Source organism: Desmodus rotundus, chromosome 2 (assembly GCF_022682495.2).
Source record: "Desmodus rotundus isolate HL8 chromosome 2, HLdesRot8A.1, whole genome shotgun sequence".
Lineage (NCBI taxonomy): Eukaryota > Metazoa > Chordata > Mammalia > Chiroptera > Phyllostomidae > Desmodus > Desmodus rotundus.
In genome coordinates, this window is record NC_071388.1 from 34014965 (window position 1) to 34032170 (window position 17206).

Sequence of the window (17206 nt, forward strand, 5' to 3'; positions counted from 1 at the left end):
AACTTTGTCATATTCATGATGGTGACCAGTTAATCTCAATTCATTAAGTAACCCAGTCTAAACGATTTTTTGTGAATATCTTTCAGTTGATGATTATAATCTCAAAAGCCATGTTCTTTGAAAAAAAAACTAAGTAACAGGCTTTTGTGGAAATGAAAACAATAACTTCAGAGACCTTATAAAATTCACAGAATTCAAGTATATCATGAATCACAGGGACCTTTCTGATTTTGCGCCTGGCTTTTCCAGTGTTCCTTTGCCTATCCCTTCCTTTTGCATGAGTCCCCAGTATAGGTAAAATTATATTTTAACACAGCACCTTGAGTTTATAATTTGTATCATTTGTTTAGTATATTGTGCAGTTAACTTTTAAATGTCATCTTTCTCAATAGTATGAAAATATTAGAGGAAGAACCATTTCTGTGTTATTTAGCTCCTTTATTCTCAGGATCTGAGGTAATCGTGAATTCTTCTCTTAAACTGATTGATATCAATTATCTTTTGAAGCCAATACAGAGATCCCAGAACAACTATTTTTTCCCTGAACTCAAGAAGATTCCTCAGTTCTTTAATCCTCTTAGTTCTTACAATGCTTCTATGTTTTTTCACACCTCTGGGATTTTTTGCATAGATCCTGTTCCTTGGCCTGGTTTCCTGACTTTTAAACTCTTATTATATAAACACAAGCATTTCTGTTACACAGTTAACGTGTATGAATTTTTTTACACTACTTATCACATAGTAATTCTGAATGACTAATAGTCATATGAGCTGCATATAGATTTATATGATTAGTACCATTTTATATATATATATTTTTGGTTTTTGTTTTTATTCATATTAATTGTGTTTTGTTTTGTTTTGTAATCAGATAGCAAGGAAACGCCACAAGGTTATTGGCACTTTTAGGAGTCCTCATGGCCATACCCGACCCCCAGCCTCTCTCAAGCATATTCATCTAATGCCTCTTTCTCAAATTAAGAAAGTGCTGGACATAAGAGAGACTGAAGGTACGCTTATTGGGTAAACTATTAGCTAATAAAATTATTCATTGCAGGTTTGATTCACTTTCTTATGTTTTATGTGTAAGTGCTAAATTATCTTTACAGATAATTGGTTAGTTCTGGTAAAGTAATTCTTCTTATACTTCTATCCCAGCTCTATTTCTAGGAACTGGCTTGATTTTTGATATTTTTCAAATGAAAGTGCTATCTCACTTTGACATGTAACCATTTAAGGAATATCTTCATCCTTTAATGATTGGTTACATGTCAAAATATTTTTCTAACCTAGCCTGTTCCCATACCAAACTTTTAATTTCTTCAGAATCCAGGAGAAATTACTAGTCTATTACTTGTGCTCTGCATCTTATGCCTTCGCTGATGCCAGTGGCTGCATTGTTAAGGATGCAGTTAGGCTATGACCAGGAATAGATGTGCTTGAGTAAATACACCCAAAGTAACTAGGGTGGTCTTGACACGGAGTTAAATGTATATTAAGGGAAGCTTTTTCTCTCAACTTCGGTAGTGTAGTGTTAGGGAGGATTCTCTGAAGGACTGAAATTGCCAAAAGTTTATACCTACCCTAAACAGTCTTAACTGTTTAACTGGCACCTAGTGATGTGTCTGCATGGCTGTAATTTGGATGTTACGCATATGTTTTTACAACGTGAACAGGTTCCATTACTGATCCTGTCCTCTAAAGATGTAAGGCTTTGAGTTAATTAGAAACAATTAAAGAAAATTTGAATAGTAAGTTATCTTTACTCACTTGTAAAATTCTGAGTTATTAAGGGTTTTGTAGTACATTTATTTGAAATCATTTACATATTTTTGGATTATAATAATGAAAGACTTCATTGTTTAAAATAGGTTCTGCATCTTGGTCACAAAACTTTTTGTAACAGTTTTAATATTTGGACATTTTATTTCTTTCAAGTTGATTTAGGTGGGTTGAGTTTTTAAATTATTCTTACAAAGTCATTTTATAATAACTCAAATTTTAGGATTCTAAGTAATGGTTCATTCTAATTGTTTAAAATTTCTATCATACAAAATACTAAATGTCATGGAAAATATTATTTATGTAATATCAAATTATCATTGTTGGTTCCTCATATGCTATTGTTATAATTCTTTCTAATGTTTCAATGTAATACAGTGATGCTCTTTGTCCAATTAAAAATAGGGGATGGGAAGGATGGTGAAGAGAGTTTTTTTTTCCATTGGAATATTGTTGGTGTGAGGGAATAAACTTGTATATATCTATCATTTTCCAAGAGTAACAATGTTTATGATTCTGCAACCCTAGATTGCCATAATGCTTTTGCTTTGCTGGTGAGGCCACCAACAGAGCAGGCAAATGTGCTGCTCAGTTTCCAGATGACATCAGAGGAACTTCCGAAAGAAAACTGGCTAAAGATGCTATGTCGACATGTAGCCAACACCATTTGTAAAGCAGATACTGTAAGTTTTTAATCTCCTATTATAATGAAAAATTAAACTCCATGGCATTGCATTCAAGCTAAACCTGTACATTTCTAATGACTTACTAATTATGAATATAGGAGAGTTTTAGTTTTGTATATATTGAGAAAAGCTGATTTAATAAGTTGTTTTGGAAAAGAGTTTTTAAAAGTATACACATAAAACATTTCTTTGAGTTGCTAGTTTACAGAAAGGCCCTCATAACCTTATAGTTTCTATGTTTCTGATTTAGTGAGGCTTTTGGGACTTGTAATATACCCTGTGATTTTCATTGATGCTCTTTGACATGGCTGTTTGTAAAATAGAAGGTATTCTTTTCTGCTTTTTTTTTTTTTTTTAAAATCTTACTGAAAGCAATAGATAAGTTGTAGGAAGTTACTTTTCCTATCAGGCAAATAGCCAATCTAGTTTTCTTTGTCTAGCCTCTTAAAATCAAATGCCATTATGAACATATACATATTTTATATATAATTACCCTATACAGATTAAAGTGGAGATATATGAGAAATTCAAAAGATTGAAGTTAAGTGACTTACCAGAATTCAGGTAGCCTGTATTGAAATCTTATTTTCAAATCTTATTGAAAAGGTGTGTGTGGTGTGGGCTGCCACCCCCCACACACACACCACACACACCTTTTCAATAAGATTTGGTATAAAGAGCTTGTAGCTCTTGGGTGAAATATAGGTCCTTTAAAATACAGAATTCAATTTCATTATATATGGACTCCATCATAAATCATAAGTGACATAGATTATTAACATTCATTTGTTATTAGAATTATACTTTTGATATTAGTGGTTAGAAATCTGTAATGACTTCAAAAAGCTACCATCTGACCTCAGTTAATGGAAAATTTGCTTAAAATACCATCTATTGAATTACTAGCCATAAGTTGGCTAAAATGCTAGAACTCAACTAATGAAACAAATTCCATAAAGTGAACTTAGCCACAAGATGGCAGCAAACATTTAACAATGTCATGTTTCTTACTCTCAAATTTTTTTTTCAGTTGTGAAATTTTGTTACTAAGAAATATGTCTGTAAATTCACATATTCATTGACTTCAGTTGAGCTCTGTCCCAAATTTAAAATAATGCACATAGTAAATTTTTTTTTAATATATTTATTGATTATGCTATTACAGTTGTCCCATTTCCCCCCCATTCCACTCCATCCTGCCCACCCCGTCCCTCCCACATTCCCCCCCTATAGTTCATGTCCATGGGTCATACTTATAAGTTCTTTGGCTTCTACATTTCCTACACTATTCTTACCCTCCCCCTGTCTATTTTCCACCTATCATCTATGCTACTTATTCTCTGTACCTTTCCCCCCCTCTCCCCCTCTCACTCCCCTATTGACAACCCTCCATGTGATCTCCATCTCTATGGTTCTGTTCCTGTTCTAGTTGTTTGCCTAGTTTGCTCTTGTTTTTGTTTTAGGTGTGGTCGTTAATAACTGTGAGTTTGCTGTCATTTTTACTGTTCCTATTTTTTATCTTCTTTTTCTTAGGTAACTCCCTTTAACATCTCATATAATAAGGGCTTGGTGATGATGAACTTTTTTAACTTGACCTTATCTGAGAAGCACTTTATCTTCCCTTCCATTCTAAATGATAGCTTTGCTGGATACAGTAATCTTGGTTGTAGGTTCCTTGCCTTTCATGACTTGGAATACTTCTTGCCAGCCCCTTCTTGCCTGTAAGGTCTCTGGAGAAATCAGCTGACAGTCTTATGGGAAGTCCTTTGTAGGTAACTGTCTCCTTTTCTCTTGCTGCTTCTAAGATTCTCTCCTTATTTTTAATCTTGGGTAATGTAATTATGATGTGCCTTGGTGTGTTCCTCCTTGGATCCAGCTTCTTTGGGACTCTCTGAGCTTCCTGGACTTCCTGGAAGTCTATTTCCTTTGCCAGATTAGGGAAGTTCTCCTTCATTATTTGTTCAAATAAGTTTTCAATTTTTTGTTCTTCCTCTTCTCCTTCTGGCACCTCTATAATTTGGATGTTGGAATGTTTCAAGATGTCCTGGAGGTTCCTAGGCCTCTCCTCATTTTTCCGAATTCTTGTTTCTTCATTCTTTTCTGGTTGGATGTTTCTTTCTTCCTTCTGGTCCACACCGTTGATTTGAGTCCCAGTTTCCTTCACATCACCATTGGTTCCCTGTACATTTCCTTTTGTTTCTCTTAGCATAGGCTTCATTTTTTCATCTGGTTTTCGAACAGATTCAACCAATTCTGTGAGCATCTTGATAACCAGTGTTTTGAACTGTGCATCCGATAGGTTGGCTATCTCTTCCTCGCGTAGTTGTATTTTTTTCTGGAGCTTTGAAGTGTTCTGTCATTTGGGCCATTTTTTTTTTTTGTATTGGCGCGTCTGTTACTTTAAGGGGCGGAGCCTTAGGTGTTCCCTGGGGCGGGGTAACGCTGGTAGCTGCGCTGTGACGCTGAACGGGGGGGGGGGGGGGGGGGGGGGGGGGGCCGAGAGGGAGCAATGGCGCCTGCTTCACTCTCCTCCAGATTTCAGTCTTTCACTCCGATACCCACAATCAAACTGGGCCCCTCTGGTGCTGGTTCCCGAGTGGGTGGGCCTGTGCACACTCTAGGCCCCTGTGGGTCTCTCCAACAACCTCTCCTGTGAGGCTGGGAGTCTCTCCTGCTGCCGCCCCAACCCCCACGGGCGTTTTCAATCAGAGGTCTGAGGCTTTAACCTCACACAGTAAATTTTTGAAAAACCCTGAGTCACTGTCTTATCATTTGAGAACATTTGCCATGTTGAAGAGAAAGTATTTTTAAATGTTTCTATACACAAAAGACGTAAAAGGTAAAAATCTCTGATTCTTTGTATCAGTTATTTTTGCCCTATTATGTATAATTTGGTACCCTAAATAATTGGAACTTAAATAATTAAGAGTAAATAAGTGTAGCTATTTTATTATAGACTAATTTCATTTTTCATGCCAATTTATAAATGACTTAAGAATTAAAATTTTCAGGCTGAAAGAACATGTAATATAATGTCATTTTTTACATGTGAAACTAAGGCCAAGAGCATAAAACTAACATTAGATTCTGGGTGTCTTTATTCTTGGTTAAGCCCTCTCAATAGTTTTTCTCCTCATGGATATGATGTCCCATATTCTGTTATTTCAGATTTAAAGGTTATGGTTTTAATCTCTTGAAAACTTTTTTCTTGGAATGCTTAAGTATGTATTTTTGGTCTCTTGCCGATATGTAACCTTCAATTACATTGTCTGTACTTTTAAGGCTCCTATATTATCCAAGGTCAGATGATAGCTTTTCTTAAGCCATTACAGATTTCTAGTCTCTGATAGCAAAGTATAAGTCTATTAACAGATTTAAGCAATGTTACACTCTCTTCCTCCACTTTGAATAGTTTGTAAGTAACTTGATAATTAAATGTCTTATGCTACAGTTCAGTACTTTTACCATTAATTATTTATACTTCTGTAAAAAATCAAAATCATCCCTACATCTTGATAAAATCACCACTGGCTACTTATTAGTAGCAATATTCCCTCAATATTCAATAGTATTCAATATTGTAGAACTAGAATTTCTAACTGCATAAGGAATAATTGACTGAAGACAGAACATATAAGAAGTTTGTGCTTCTGAACCAATGATATTTGTAATGGAGTTAGTGTGATTTTTATTTAAAATTATAATTATTCTGCTGATTATTAGCAGTCCATTATAAGTTAATATAAATGTTATTGGTACCATTTTAATTTGACCAAATCAGAAACTCTAAGCTATTAACATGATTACAGAGTTTGGGGAAATCACTGAGGCACAGACTAAGGGCGACGATACAGTGATACTAGATGCTATCATAAATGAGAGAGTTTAGCTGTTTTGTTTTCTATTTGTTTTCTGTTTAGGTGAATATAGGTGATACATCGATGTTAAATTTGTAATTCATGATTTTTATTAATATCTGACTGTCTCCAATTGTTTTCTGACAATTCTTTTGGAATTTTCAGCTCTCAGTTTTTTAAAAAAATGTCATAAATTGACCAATTCAGATTGAGCATTAATAAATTACCTTGTAGTTTGAAAATATGACATAATAGAGAAAAATGATTCTTTGTCAAAACTTTTTTTTTAAAATTTGTGTCAAGGAACATAAAAAAATTCTATCAAATAGTAGATTTTTGGTATATATGTATTGATTGGATGGAATCCAAATAGAAATGAAATTAAAATTGAAATGGAATGAAATGAAAACAAAATTAAGTTCATAAAACTAAAGTTGAAGCTGTGCTTAGTTTATGGTGCCATATGTACAGCAGTGTAGCAGTCGGAAGGTTAATGTAAAACATTAAGGTAATGTAGGGAGCCTTGGGGTTTGCAGAGCTTGTATCACAGTCCTGGCTGTTGTGTTTCCCATGGATTGGCGAGAGATGTGAACAATTTAGAGGTTTGTTGTTATTTTCTTTAAAGATTTTTTAATTTATTTACTCTCTTTTAGAGAGGGGAAATGAGGGAGAAAGAGAGGGAAAGAAATACCAAGGTGCAAGAGATTCACGGGCCGGTTGTCTCTTGCTAGCCCGCAACTGGGGACCGCCTGCAACCCAGGCATGTGCCCTGACTGGGAATTGGACTGGTAACTGGTGACCTCTTGGTTCACAGGCCAGTGCTCAATCTACTGCGCCACATCAGCCAGGGAAATTTTTTACGTGATTGTCTAGAGGATTGGCAGGAACTCATTGAAAACTACTGGTCAAATAAATATAGATGCATACAAATAGTTTTCATCTTTGTCAGCAGTAACCAACCAGAAAGTGTAGAAAATAAAGACCCTTCCCCCCAACCACATACACCTTTTTGAATAAGATTTGGTATAAATTTAGGAAATTCTAGTATAAATCTAGGAATAGCCTTATAAAGAACAAATGATACCTATTTTAAGAAAAATACTTTACAAAGAGACCTATAATGTTCCTCAGTGAGAATACTGACTAGTCATAAAGATGTCGATTCATTGAAGTCCTTATAAAATCCTATAGGAAATATTTGGAATATGATAGAATGATTTCAAGGATATTTTCTTTTTAAAAAAGCAACAAGAAAATTTAGAAAATAGTACTTCCTTTATGAGATATCCAATTGTAATTTTCAAGTTACAATGATCAGAACACTTTACACTGATTCAAAAATTTATAGGTGGATCAATGGGAAGGATAGAGGTCCTTGAAATAAGACTTCATTGTATGATAAATGTAGAACCATAACAATTTAATAAGATTGTTAACACATGGTACTAAGATATTTCGTTAAATACTTAGAGAAAATTAGATGGTATATCCTAACCTTATAATTCCTAAAGGTAGACTCAAGAATTAAAAATGAAAAGTGAAGCCATTTCAAAACCTGTAATAAAATGTAGGTGGTAAATATTGAAGTTGTTTATTTTTTTGTTGTTGAGTTTTAGGAATATATATTATGGATATATATTATCAGATATATAATTTGCAAACTCTTTTTTCCATCCTGTGGGTTGCCATCTTACTCTTTCTTTGAATAGTGTCTTATGTACACAATTTTTAAATTTTCATGAAGTCCACTTTGTCTATTTTTCTTTTGTCTCTGCTGCTGGTATCAACCAAGAAGTGACTGCTAAATCCATTGCTTTGAAACTTTTTTCCTGTATTTTTTTCTGAGAATTTTTATAATTTTAGCTCTTCTATTTAGATATTTGATCCATTTTGACTTAATTTTTATATGTGGTATAAGGTAAGGGTCCAACTTAATTCTTTGTTGCCCATGGATATCTACATGTTGAAAAAACTGTCCTTTTCCCTTTGAATAGTTTTGATGCCCTGTGTTCTATTGTATTCCATTATTTCTAAGCTCTCTATTCTAATTTATCCCATTCTTTTTTATTCCTTATGTCAGTACCATATTGTTTTGATCATAGTAGCTTTGTAATGTTTTGAAATCAGGAAGCTTGAGATTTTCAACTTTTTTTTTTTTTTAAGATTATTTTGGTTATTTGGGGTCCCTTGAAATTCCATATGAATTTTAGAATGAATTTTTCTTTTTCTGAAAAAAGTCATAGAGATTTCATTGAATATGTAAATTGCTTTGGGTAGTATTGGCCTCTTAACAATATTAAATCTTTCAGTTCATCAACACAGGATGTTTTTCCATTTATTTGTGTCTCCTTTAATTTCTTTCAGCAGTAACACTTTGTTGTTTACAGAGTGTAAGTCTTTCATTTCCTTGGTTAAATTCTTCCTAAGTATTATTTTTTTTCTTTTTCATGCTATTATAATAGTTTATTTCTTAACAAGAAAGTGTAAATACTTTAAGTGTTCAAAAATAGTCAAATGATAAAATTACTTCTAGTATAATCAGAAGAGACTTTTATAAGCTGTTCATTAAGAGTAATTCTTTTGAGTATTTAAAGACATTGGGGAAAAATACCTCAAAGTATACAGCTAATTGACTACAATTTTGTTGAAATATTTCATGCATGTATGAAAATATCTGTCAAGATTATACCAAAATATAAATAGTAAATGGTTAGTAGAGTGTGTGGGTGATTTTATTTAAAAATTTTCTAAATTTCTTCCGATGATATGATTAAAAAAAAAACTCAGAAAAAAATTCTAACATTATATTTAAAAGGTAGTGATAATTGTAAGTACTGTTCCTGAGTGGGGTTAGATAAGCCACTATGAGTCATTTAGCAAATAGATCAAGTGGAAAAGAGAGGGTCTAGAGCATGCAGGGTGGATTTGGTTGTTCTAATGAAATTAAAGAAGGTTTAGAAAAACTAAGGCTGTCTGTGGATTTTAGTGGTGAAGAACCAAAGCAAGCACTTACATTTGTCGAGTATAATATTCAACACCTTGTGTTTATAAAGGAGTTAAACATTTCATTTCAAAGAACTACTGTGCATCATTTTGTTTTAGCCTTATGATTACAGTGGATTAGGTATACCAAGTATTTTCTACATTTTTGCAGATGAGAGAATTTTCAGAAAAACCAACTTTCACACAATTGTATAAAATTCTCTCTAGCAGTGGAATGATAGTGCTGGAGAACAGTCAGTCCAACCTACTGTGCCAGAATAGGGAGGCAACTTGCCAGTTCATGGCCCAGATTTATAAATTTAAAGTGAAAATTGGTTATGGGAATATACAAAAACATTTGATTTAACTTGCTTTCTTCTGAAAGGCGAGGCATAATCTGAGCAACTAATATTTAAATTACTTGGAGTTTGTTTCATTTAAGGTTAATTTTGGTTAGTGGTTCTTGGCCTGTATGAAATCTTTGACTCCTTTCATAATCTAAGATATAAACCCCCTCAGAAAAATGTCCTTTGCACTTATGTACACACAGAATTTTGCACATAATTTAAGGGGATTATATACCTCCTGGTTTCCATGCATTGCCACTTCTATGAACTCTTTATCACAGGTTCAGAACCTCCAATTTAGAATTCCTCTACATGTTAATTGAGGATGAAAGGGAAAAGTAGGAGAAAGTGTAAGTTTAAATTTGAGATTTTTCTCAAGGAAAGTGTTTGTGATATTGGTTTTGTCACAAATGTTATTTTTAAGCATATAAATTATGCTAATTTTCTAACTTGTTAGTTTTAGGGTTGTTAGTAAGATTTTATATTATGTTCTTTTTCAAGTTGCATTGGTATCTGTTGTCTTTATAATGAGTGTTTTATTTACTGAGTGTTTATTTTCCACTACCTTAAATCAGTACATTTTAGAATAGAAATTATGTCAAGCATATCAAAAATATTGAATGGCTTCATTTACATATACTCCCATATGTAGATAAATGCTTAAAGGTTCGATTTTTAGAAACAGTTGTGTATTTTTTTTTATTTTAAAATAATAAAAAATGTTCATTTTTCAACAGGAAAATCTTATTTATACTGCTGATCCAGAAACCCTTGAAGTAAATACAAAAGATATGGATAGTACATTGAGTAGAGCATCTAGAGCAATAAAAAAGACTTCAAAAAAGGTGAGCCTGGGTGGAGATTTTAAACATATCTCCAAAAAGTATTTTTCAGAGTAAATTAAAATAATACTGCCATAAACAGCAGTGTAAAGATAGTCTAAAACAGTTAGTTTGGGATAGACATGGCCCACAGAGATGATAATTTTAGTTTAGTGAATTCTTTGGCACAGTAATTATAACAAGGTTGGCACAAGTAATTATATCTTTCCTATTCTGGTTATAGATACTTCTATGAACTCTATTTCAGTAGAAGTGTACGAATGGTGTTTTAGGTATAGATACATGTGCATTCCTCTTAAATATTGCCTCAGACGTTGTTCAGCAAAGCGCCGTTGACAGACAGGAGACCTGGGATCTGTACCTGACCATAGTCTGTTTCAGTCTTGTAACGAAGATAACTTCCCTACTTACCCTGTCGGGGTTGTTGACAACTGTGTAAGAATGTTGATAATAGAGCTTTTTAAAAGTAGAACTAGAATTTTAATTGTCCAGGTTAAAATTTCAGCTAAACTCTACTGCTAGATTTACATATTTTTGTTGTTTTTGCTTTTGAGAGGAAGCCTTGTACTTTATTTAATCATCTTTGTATTTCCTGGCAATTAACATGTATGATAGATCTTAGTTCAACATATTAAATCACAAGTCAGATGAACTCCTTCACTTTTTCAATAAAGAAATTGAGTTTCAAATGGCTTTGTGTTAAAGATCACAACTAAATTTTAGCCGAAGCAGACAGAATAAACCCCGCATTTCTTCTCTTCCATGCCAGGTTTATGCTCACTTTCTTTTATCCATTTGACTAATGCTCTATGAATGCAAGTGTGCAGCCGGTTTTTGAATAATGTTCAACATCATTTGGTCATAATGTTGATGAGATAGTATAGGAACTTACTCTTGTTTATGTCAATTAGCCTGCAGTAAATTTGGTTTCCTTGTGTGTCCTTTCACGTGAAGTCACAGAACCTGTTCATGACCACAATGCTAAGTGAGGACTGACTGTTTCACCTTTTCTCAGTGCTTTGTTCGAAGAGATTCTCATTATGTACATAAACTTCTGATGTTATTTGGCTTTGTTTATGTGTAATTGTTCTTTTAAGTTATGTTAAATTTATATAGGCTTAATTATAATTTTTTTAACTCTAGGTTACAAGAGCATTCTCTTTCTCTAAAACTCCGAGAAGAGCTCTCCGAAGGACTCTTATGCCATCACAAAGTTCGGTGGAGGGAAGAAGTCCTCACAGCAGTGACAAGCATGCACTGAGTCGTCTGTCCAGCACATCCTCATTAGCAGTAAGTGATTTTAGTATAATGGGCTAAATGACACACTTTTATGGAGTAAGTATGGAATTTGCTAACTTTTAAAGATGGAAATTGAGTATGTCCATCATTTTTTAATATATCTCTTAACTTCTAACATCTTAACTTCTAACATCTTTTATTGGGTAAAGGTAACTGAGAAAACCTTACTTAATGAAATAGAGGTAAATACATACTTTAATGTAGTTTATTTGATAAGAAGTTTTATTTGGATTGAGATATGTTCTAAAGTCTCTAAGGAAAAAAACGTTTCAATCTGACCTGTCACTTTACTAACATAAGTAGCAATGGTTCTGTTTATACAGATTGGTTCCAATAATACAGGGGTAGGCAATTGTGAGTTCACGAAACACTTTATTCTCACGAAACACTTTATTCTTCTATTATATATGATTTATTAATTATGGTGTTATTTCCCATATGAACAACTGTAAAATTACTTTTGCCCATGCTTGTATAACAGACGGAGTTTTATTCTTTTTACTATTTCTGTGATGAGTAGAATATAATCTCTGAAACTGTGGATATCTAAGGATGATACGGGTTCCAAATTCATATTTGTATTTTTAAATGTTTTCTGAAAATCCAAATTTCCAATGGTGTCAAAATTATCAGATGATTAATATTAAGGACATTTCTAACATTTGTTACTGTCACTAAGTATATGAGTGATGTATCTTTGTAAAATTATTAACCTAAACTACAAGTGACTGTCAGTTACGTGTCCTTTAGCAAGTTTCTTATTCTCTTATCACTGTTTTTGCTGATGAGGGAAAAGAGATTAATAGTACTTCCCTCTGGTGTTAATGTAAGGACTAAATACAAACACACACACACACACACACACACACACACACCTATATGATGTGATTATATAGTGAGGCAGTTTGAGTAGTGGCTAAGAGCACGAACTTTAGAACGGACATTCAGTCCCACCTCTGCTATTTGCTAACTGTAAGCCTGTTGGGAATTTTCAATTTCGTTATCTATAAAATGATCTAAAATAGTAGTTGTAAGGATAATGTAAGTTACTTTATACAAAGTCCTTTGAATAGCCGCTGGCACACAGTATGTACTCTAGTGTTTTGTTTGTTTGGTTTTGGTTTTGCTCCCCTCCCCCATCCTCTTTCAGCTTCCCATTCACACTCTCCATGGCTGCCAGAGAGAATCCCTGTTGTTCTCAGCTAAACCCTCATTAATCTCCCTCCACCCTCAGACTATCAAACCCCTCCACTGCAGTATGCTCGGTCTCCCCCCAGCCCTGACCTCCCTCTAATTTCCTACGACTCATGTCCTCCCCCCTCACCTAATTCCAGCCACACTGGCTTTCTTGATTTCCTTAAAAAATGGTAAGATCACTCCACCTAGAGGCTTTTGCACAGGGCTGTTCCCTGCACCAGTAATGCCCTTTTTGAACTCTTCACATTGGATCTTATAGATGAAAAGGGGGTGCTGTACTAAATCATAAATCCCTAACTTGTGGGTCATGGTGGAGAGTCACTGCTCTGGCTGTTATAGTGTTTTATAAGTGGTTACCTGTTATTGTGTGAAATTTAGATAAGACATGTCATGTTTAATAACTTACTTTTTAAAGCTAGTTAAGTCTTGAGTTAATACATCAAAGAGTTATAGCCATATCTGAGCATGTTTATGTAGATATTTGATCAAGGTTAGCCTTCCAACAGGAGAAAAGTTGTACTTAGTCGATAATATAAATATATCCAAAGAAATTTGATCAATGAAAAATGCATTAAAATTGACAAAATACAATAGGCATTTCTATATTAAAATCAGATTATAAGTTTTCTGAAGGCCAAAGACCCATCCCTTGTTTATTTCCTGCATCTATAAGTGACTGTTGTAAACATTGCTTTTCAAATGAAGGCAATTGGATTTTATAGGAATTTTGTAGAAAATTAATTTGTATTATTTATGGTTTTGTCACTTTTATGTAGACAATATAAATAAGAAGTATCTAAAATATCTTTTAGACATTTATGTCCTCTTCTCCATTGCTTATTTCTGTTCTAACAGATTATCCATTCAGTTTCCACAAGCAATCAAATTGGATTTACTAAGCATGCTTATGCTCAGCGCTCAAACTCTACTGGTGGGCGCTCTCAAAAGTCCTGGTTTACATCTGTACGTCATTCTGCCTCACGAGCTAGTTTGTCAGAGACACTAAAAGGAAATACTGGTTTTTCAAATTTCAAAAAAAGTTCTATCCAACTCATCTTTAATATTTGTGAAGAATTAGGAGATATGCCACCCAGTAATGGAAACAAGCCTCATGAAGTTTAATGTGAGCTTATTAGCTTTTTGAAATTTGTTTTTGTGAAAAAGAAAAGTATTCTTTCTCCACCAAATACTTTTTAGGTGGGTGGGAACTTTTGAATTCACGACTTTATAATTGTTTTGAATTCACAACAACTAGGCTTAAGAGAGTTTCTTTGCATATTGACATATAAAAATATTTTTGCAAGGTAATTTATGCTTGAATCCAGGAAAAAAAATCAATGCTACCAGAAGTTTTCTCATGTATGAAAGTGGTCACTTTAAGCAGTAGTAATAATTGCCATGTAAAGGGATTCATTCCAAATCTGATTCTTAATCTTAGTATTATGGCATTTTATAAAATTTATGCTTTTAATATAGCAAATCATAAACCATTTTTCTTGAGGAAGATGTATTTTTATACTTTCTACTTAAATCATTGCTTTGTTATCACTTGAATGGTAATACTTTATCAACACAGCTCTTTAAACACTTCATTTTACTACCTTGTAGGTGAGAACCTTGTTGGTTCTGAGTTTTAGTTACACTTAGCCTTTTATAAATGTGAAAATAAAGCAGTAATTTCTTCCTAATTCATTTTGATTTATACTCACTGTTGGATTTTTGGTATTCTTGTGTGTGCTTCTTTGTTTTGTTAAAATTCTGATGATATTTAACTTTGACTTCTGAAGCAACAAATTTAGACAGCTTAGTAACTTAATTTCTATTATCAGAAGTGCTGATGTTTTGTTCAGTTCTTATATGGGGCAAAATTATACACACAAATACAAATACATACATACGGGTTGGACACGTAATATAAAACCTTTAGGAATGAATGGCTTTTAATTTTAGAAAATTATTCCTCACTAAGTAACTTCTCTAACTAATTCTGCTTTATGATTAAGTTAAGAGGAAACCACTAGGGTTTATCTTTTTACCTCAAAACTTGTTACTAATTTATAACTTTTTAATCACCTGAAATACTGAATCATTAATATCACATAGAAGTTAAATGCCATAACTGTCAGTAAGTCAATATCTATTCCATTGAGTTGATACATAGTTAAGTAGTGTATCCATTTGTTTTTGGTTTTCAGAATGATGAAATACTTTTGATTATGTTTTCTCCCCCCTCCAATTTTAAATTCCTTTATGGTATTTTGTAAAATGTAAAATGATATGAATTATGCTAAACTGTATGTTACAATTTTTTTAAAGAAAAAAATTTTAAATATAAAATATTTGTCTTGTCTTTACAGGGTATCCCATCTCCCTCCCTTGTCAGCCTTCCTTCCTTCTTTGAAAGGAGAAGTTATGCTTTAAGTAGATCTACAACTCATTTGATATGAAGCTTAAAAAACTTTATTTACAGACACTTAACACCTCATGTCAAATAAGAAACTGACTTACATGGTACTTGTCATTAGCACTTGGTGAAAGCGTAAAGGAGATAGGTAACACTAAACTATGCCATTTGATTTTCTTCTTGAAAGAGTAAGGTTAACCTCTTACATTTTTCAAGTTAATTTATTAAAAACTTTTATCGATTTTTGATGTAATTTTTCTCTTTGCTCAAATCCTTCATTTGAAGACCAATATCTTTAAGTTATTCATGGTATCGGTAGCTTTGCAACCTGATACATACAGTAAATAAATTTCATTGGTCTATGGCAAATACTGCTGTGAATTTCTTTGTATAGTGTCCATGAATGAATTTTGGAAATACATACTTGTATATCTCAATTTGTGTAGAAATTAAGTGATAACTCAGTACTTAACTAGATTAAAACCAGATACCTGATTAAATAGTGTGGGCTTGTTTCATATGTGCTGTTTGAAGTACTTTTTTAATTGCTCCTTTTGCAGTTTTATTTTCAAGTGTTTTTAAGATCTACTGTGTGGGTTTAAAAAGATTTGCCCTTATTAAAAAGAATAATAGTTAAAGGAGATTGTTTCTAAATACTTTTGCAAATTGAGATAAGAACAGAGAGATTACAAAATAATGAGTATTTTGCACAAACATGATATTGGTGTATACTTGTAGCTGTTTCAGAGACATATATTTATGGTAATTTTTAGCCACTAGTAAATCTTGATTTAGTTTGATGATGTGTGGAATTTTATTTTGAGGAATGACCACATGGAAATTGTGGTAAAGATTGTTTATATTCTTTATAACATAAGTCTAAAGTTGGCATCAGTTTTACTTATCTGCTGTAAAATACATAGATATGTGTATGGTCAACTTTTTACCAAGGGCCCATAACTAAATGTAAAGTTGAAATACATTTATTTGCTGCTGTAAAATATTTTTCAAGTCTTGATGTTATTTTTCACAATAGTTTTGTTTTTATAGTCAGTAATAGAAAACAATCAAGTTCATATGAATGAATGCATTTTTATTTTCCTACCACCTGTTTTGGAAGCACTACAAACATTTAATTGTCATTTAACAATTCTCAATTATTTTCTTTAATAGTTTAACTATATGGATTTTTTCCTCTGCCACATATTTGTCACTTTTAAATTGTAAATGACCCTTCATTACTATATTTTGAAAGCAGTTGTATTAATAAGAATGTTGTAAATAAATACTTAAAACTCAAGGTTATTTTATGTTTTACAGTTTCTTTAGACAAGTTTTCACAGATCAGGAAGAGCACCTGCGTCAACCTCTGTGTGTGTTTGCTTGCATATTTATTTGCTTCTTCCTTCCTCCATTCATGATTTTAAGCATTATTATGCGTAGGGTAGGATTTTTAAAAATCTAGAATCAACTTTGCAGAATGGGGATAATGAATTCTATAGTAGTTATATAAAATTGTGTTTACATATGCATTTTTCTATTAGAAATTACACTGTTTTTATCATTTTGTTGGGAGTGGAGCTGTGTCTTCAAAAGTATGGGGTTTCAAGGGAGAGGAAATGACATAAGGCATGACATTGGAAACGTTATTGGGTGTACACAGATAAGTCATTCAAGTCTGATACAAAAATCAATATACAGATTCAATTGTATTTCATGGCACTGGCCATAAACAGGTTGAAAATACTTTTTTTTTTTAAGTTACCCGTTACAATAGCATAAAAATTAATTGAAGTATTTAAGTCATGGA

At 32.9% G+C, this 17206-nt stretch overlaps 1 protein-coding gene across 4 annotated transcripts in view; it reads left to right on the forward strand.

The window, feature by feature from the left end:
• Positions 1-16697, forward strand: part of ECT2 (epithelial cell transforming 2) — a 52499-nt gene extending 35802 nt beyond the window's left edge. For 2 of the 4 annotated variants that reach the window (XM_024560579.4, XM_045198076.2), the window contains 6 exons: positions 872-1010; positions 2311-2465; positions 10392-10499; positions 11640-11786; positions 13848-14115; positions 15350-16697. In XM_024560579.4, the coding sequence (XP_024416347.1) occupies positions 872-1010; positions 2311-2465; positions 10392-10499; positions 11640-11786; positions 13848-14114 (816 nt within the window). In that variant the 3' untranslated portion in view covers position 14115; positions 15350-16697. The remainder of the gene's footprint in view (positions 1-871; positions 1011-2310; positions 2466-10391; positions 10500-11639; positions 11787-13847; positions 14116-15349) is intronic. The other 2 variants (XM_024560584.3, XM_024560587.3) reach the window with 1 other exon arrangement.
• The last annotated feature ends 509 nt before the right edge of the window (positions 16698-17206 follow it).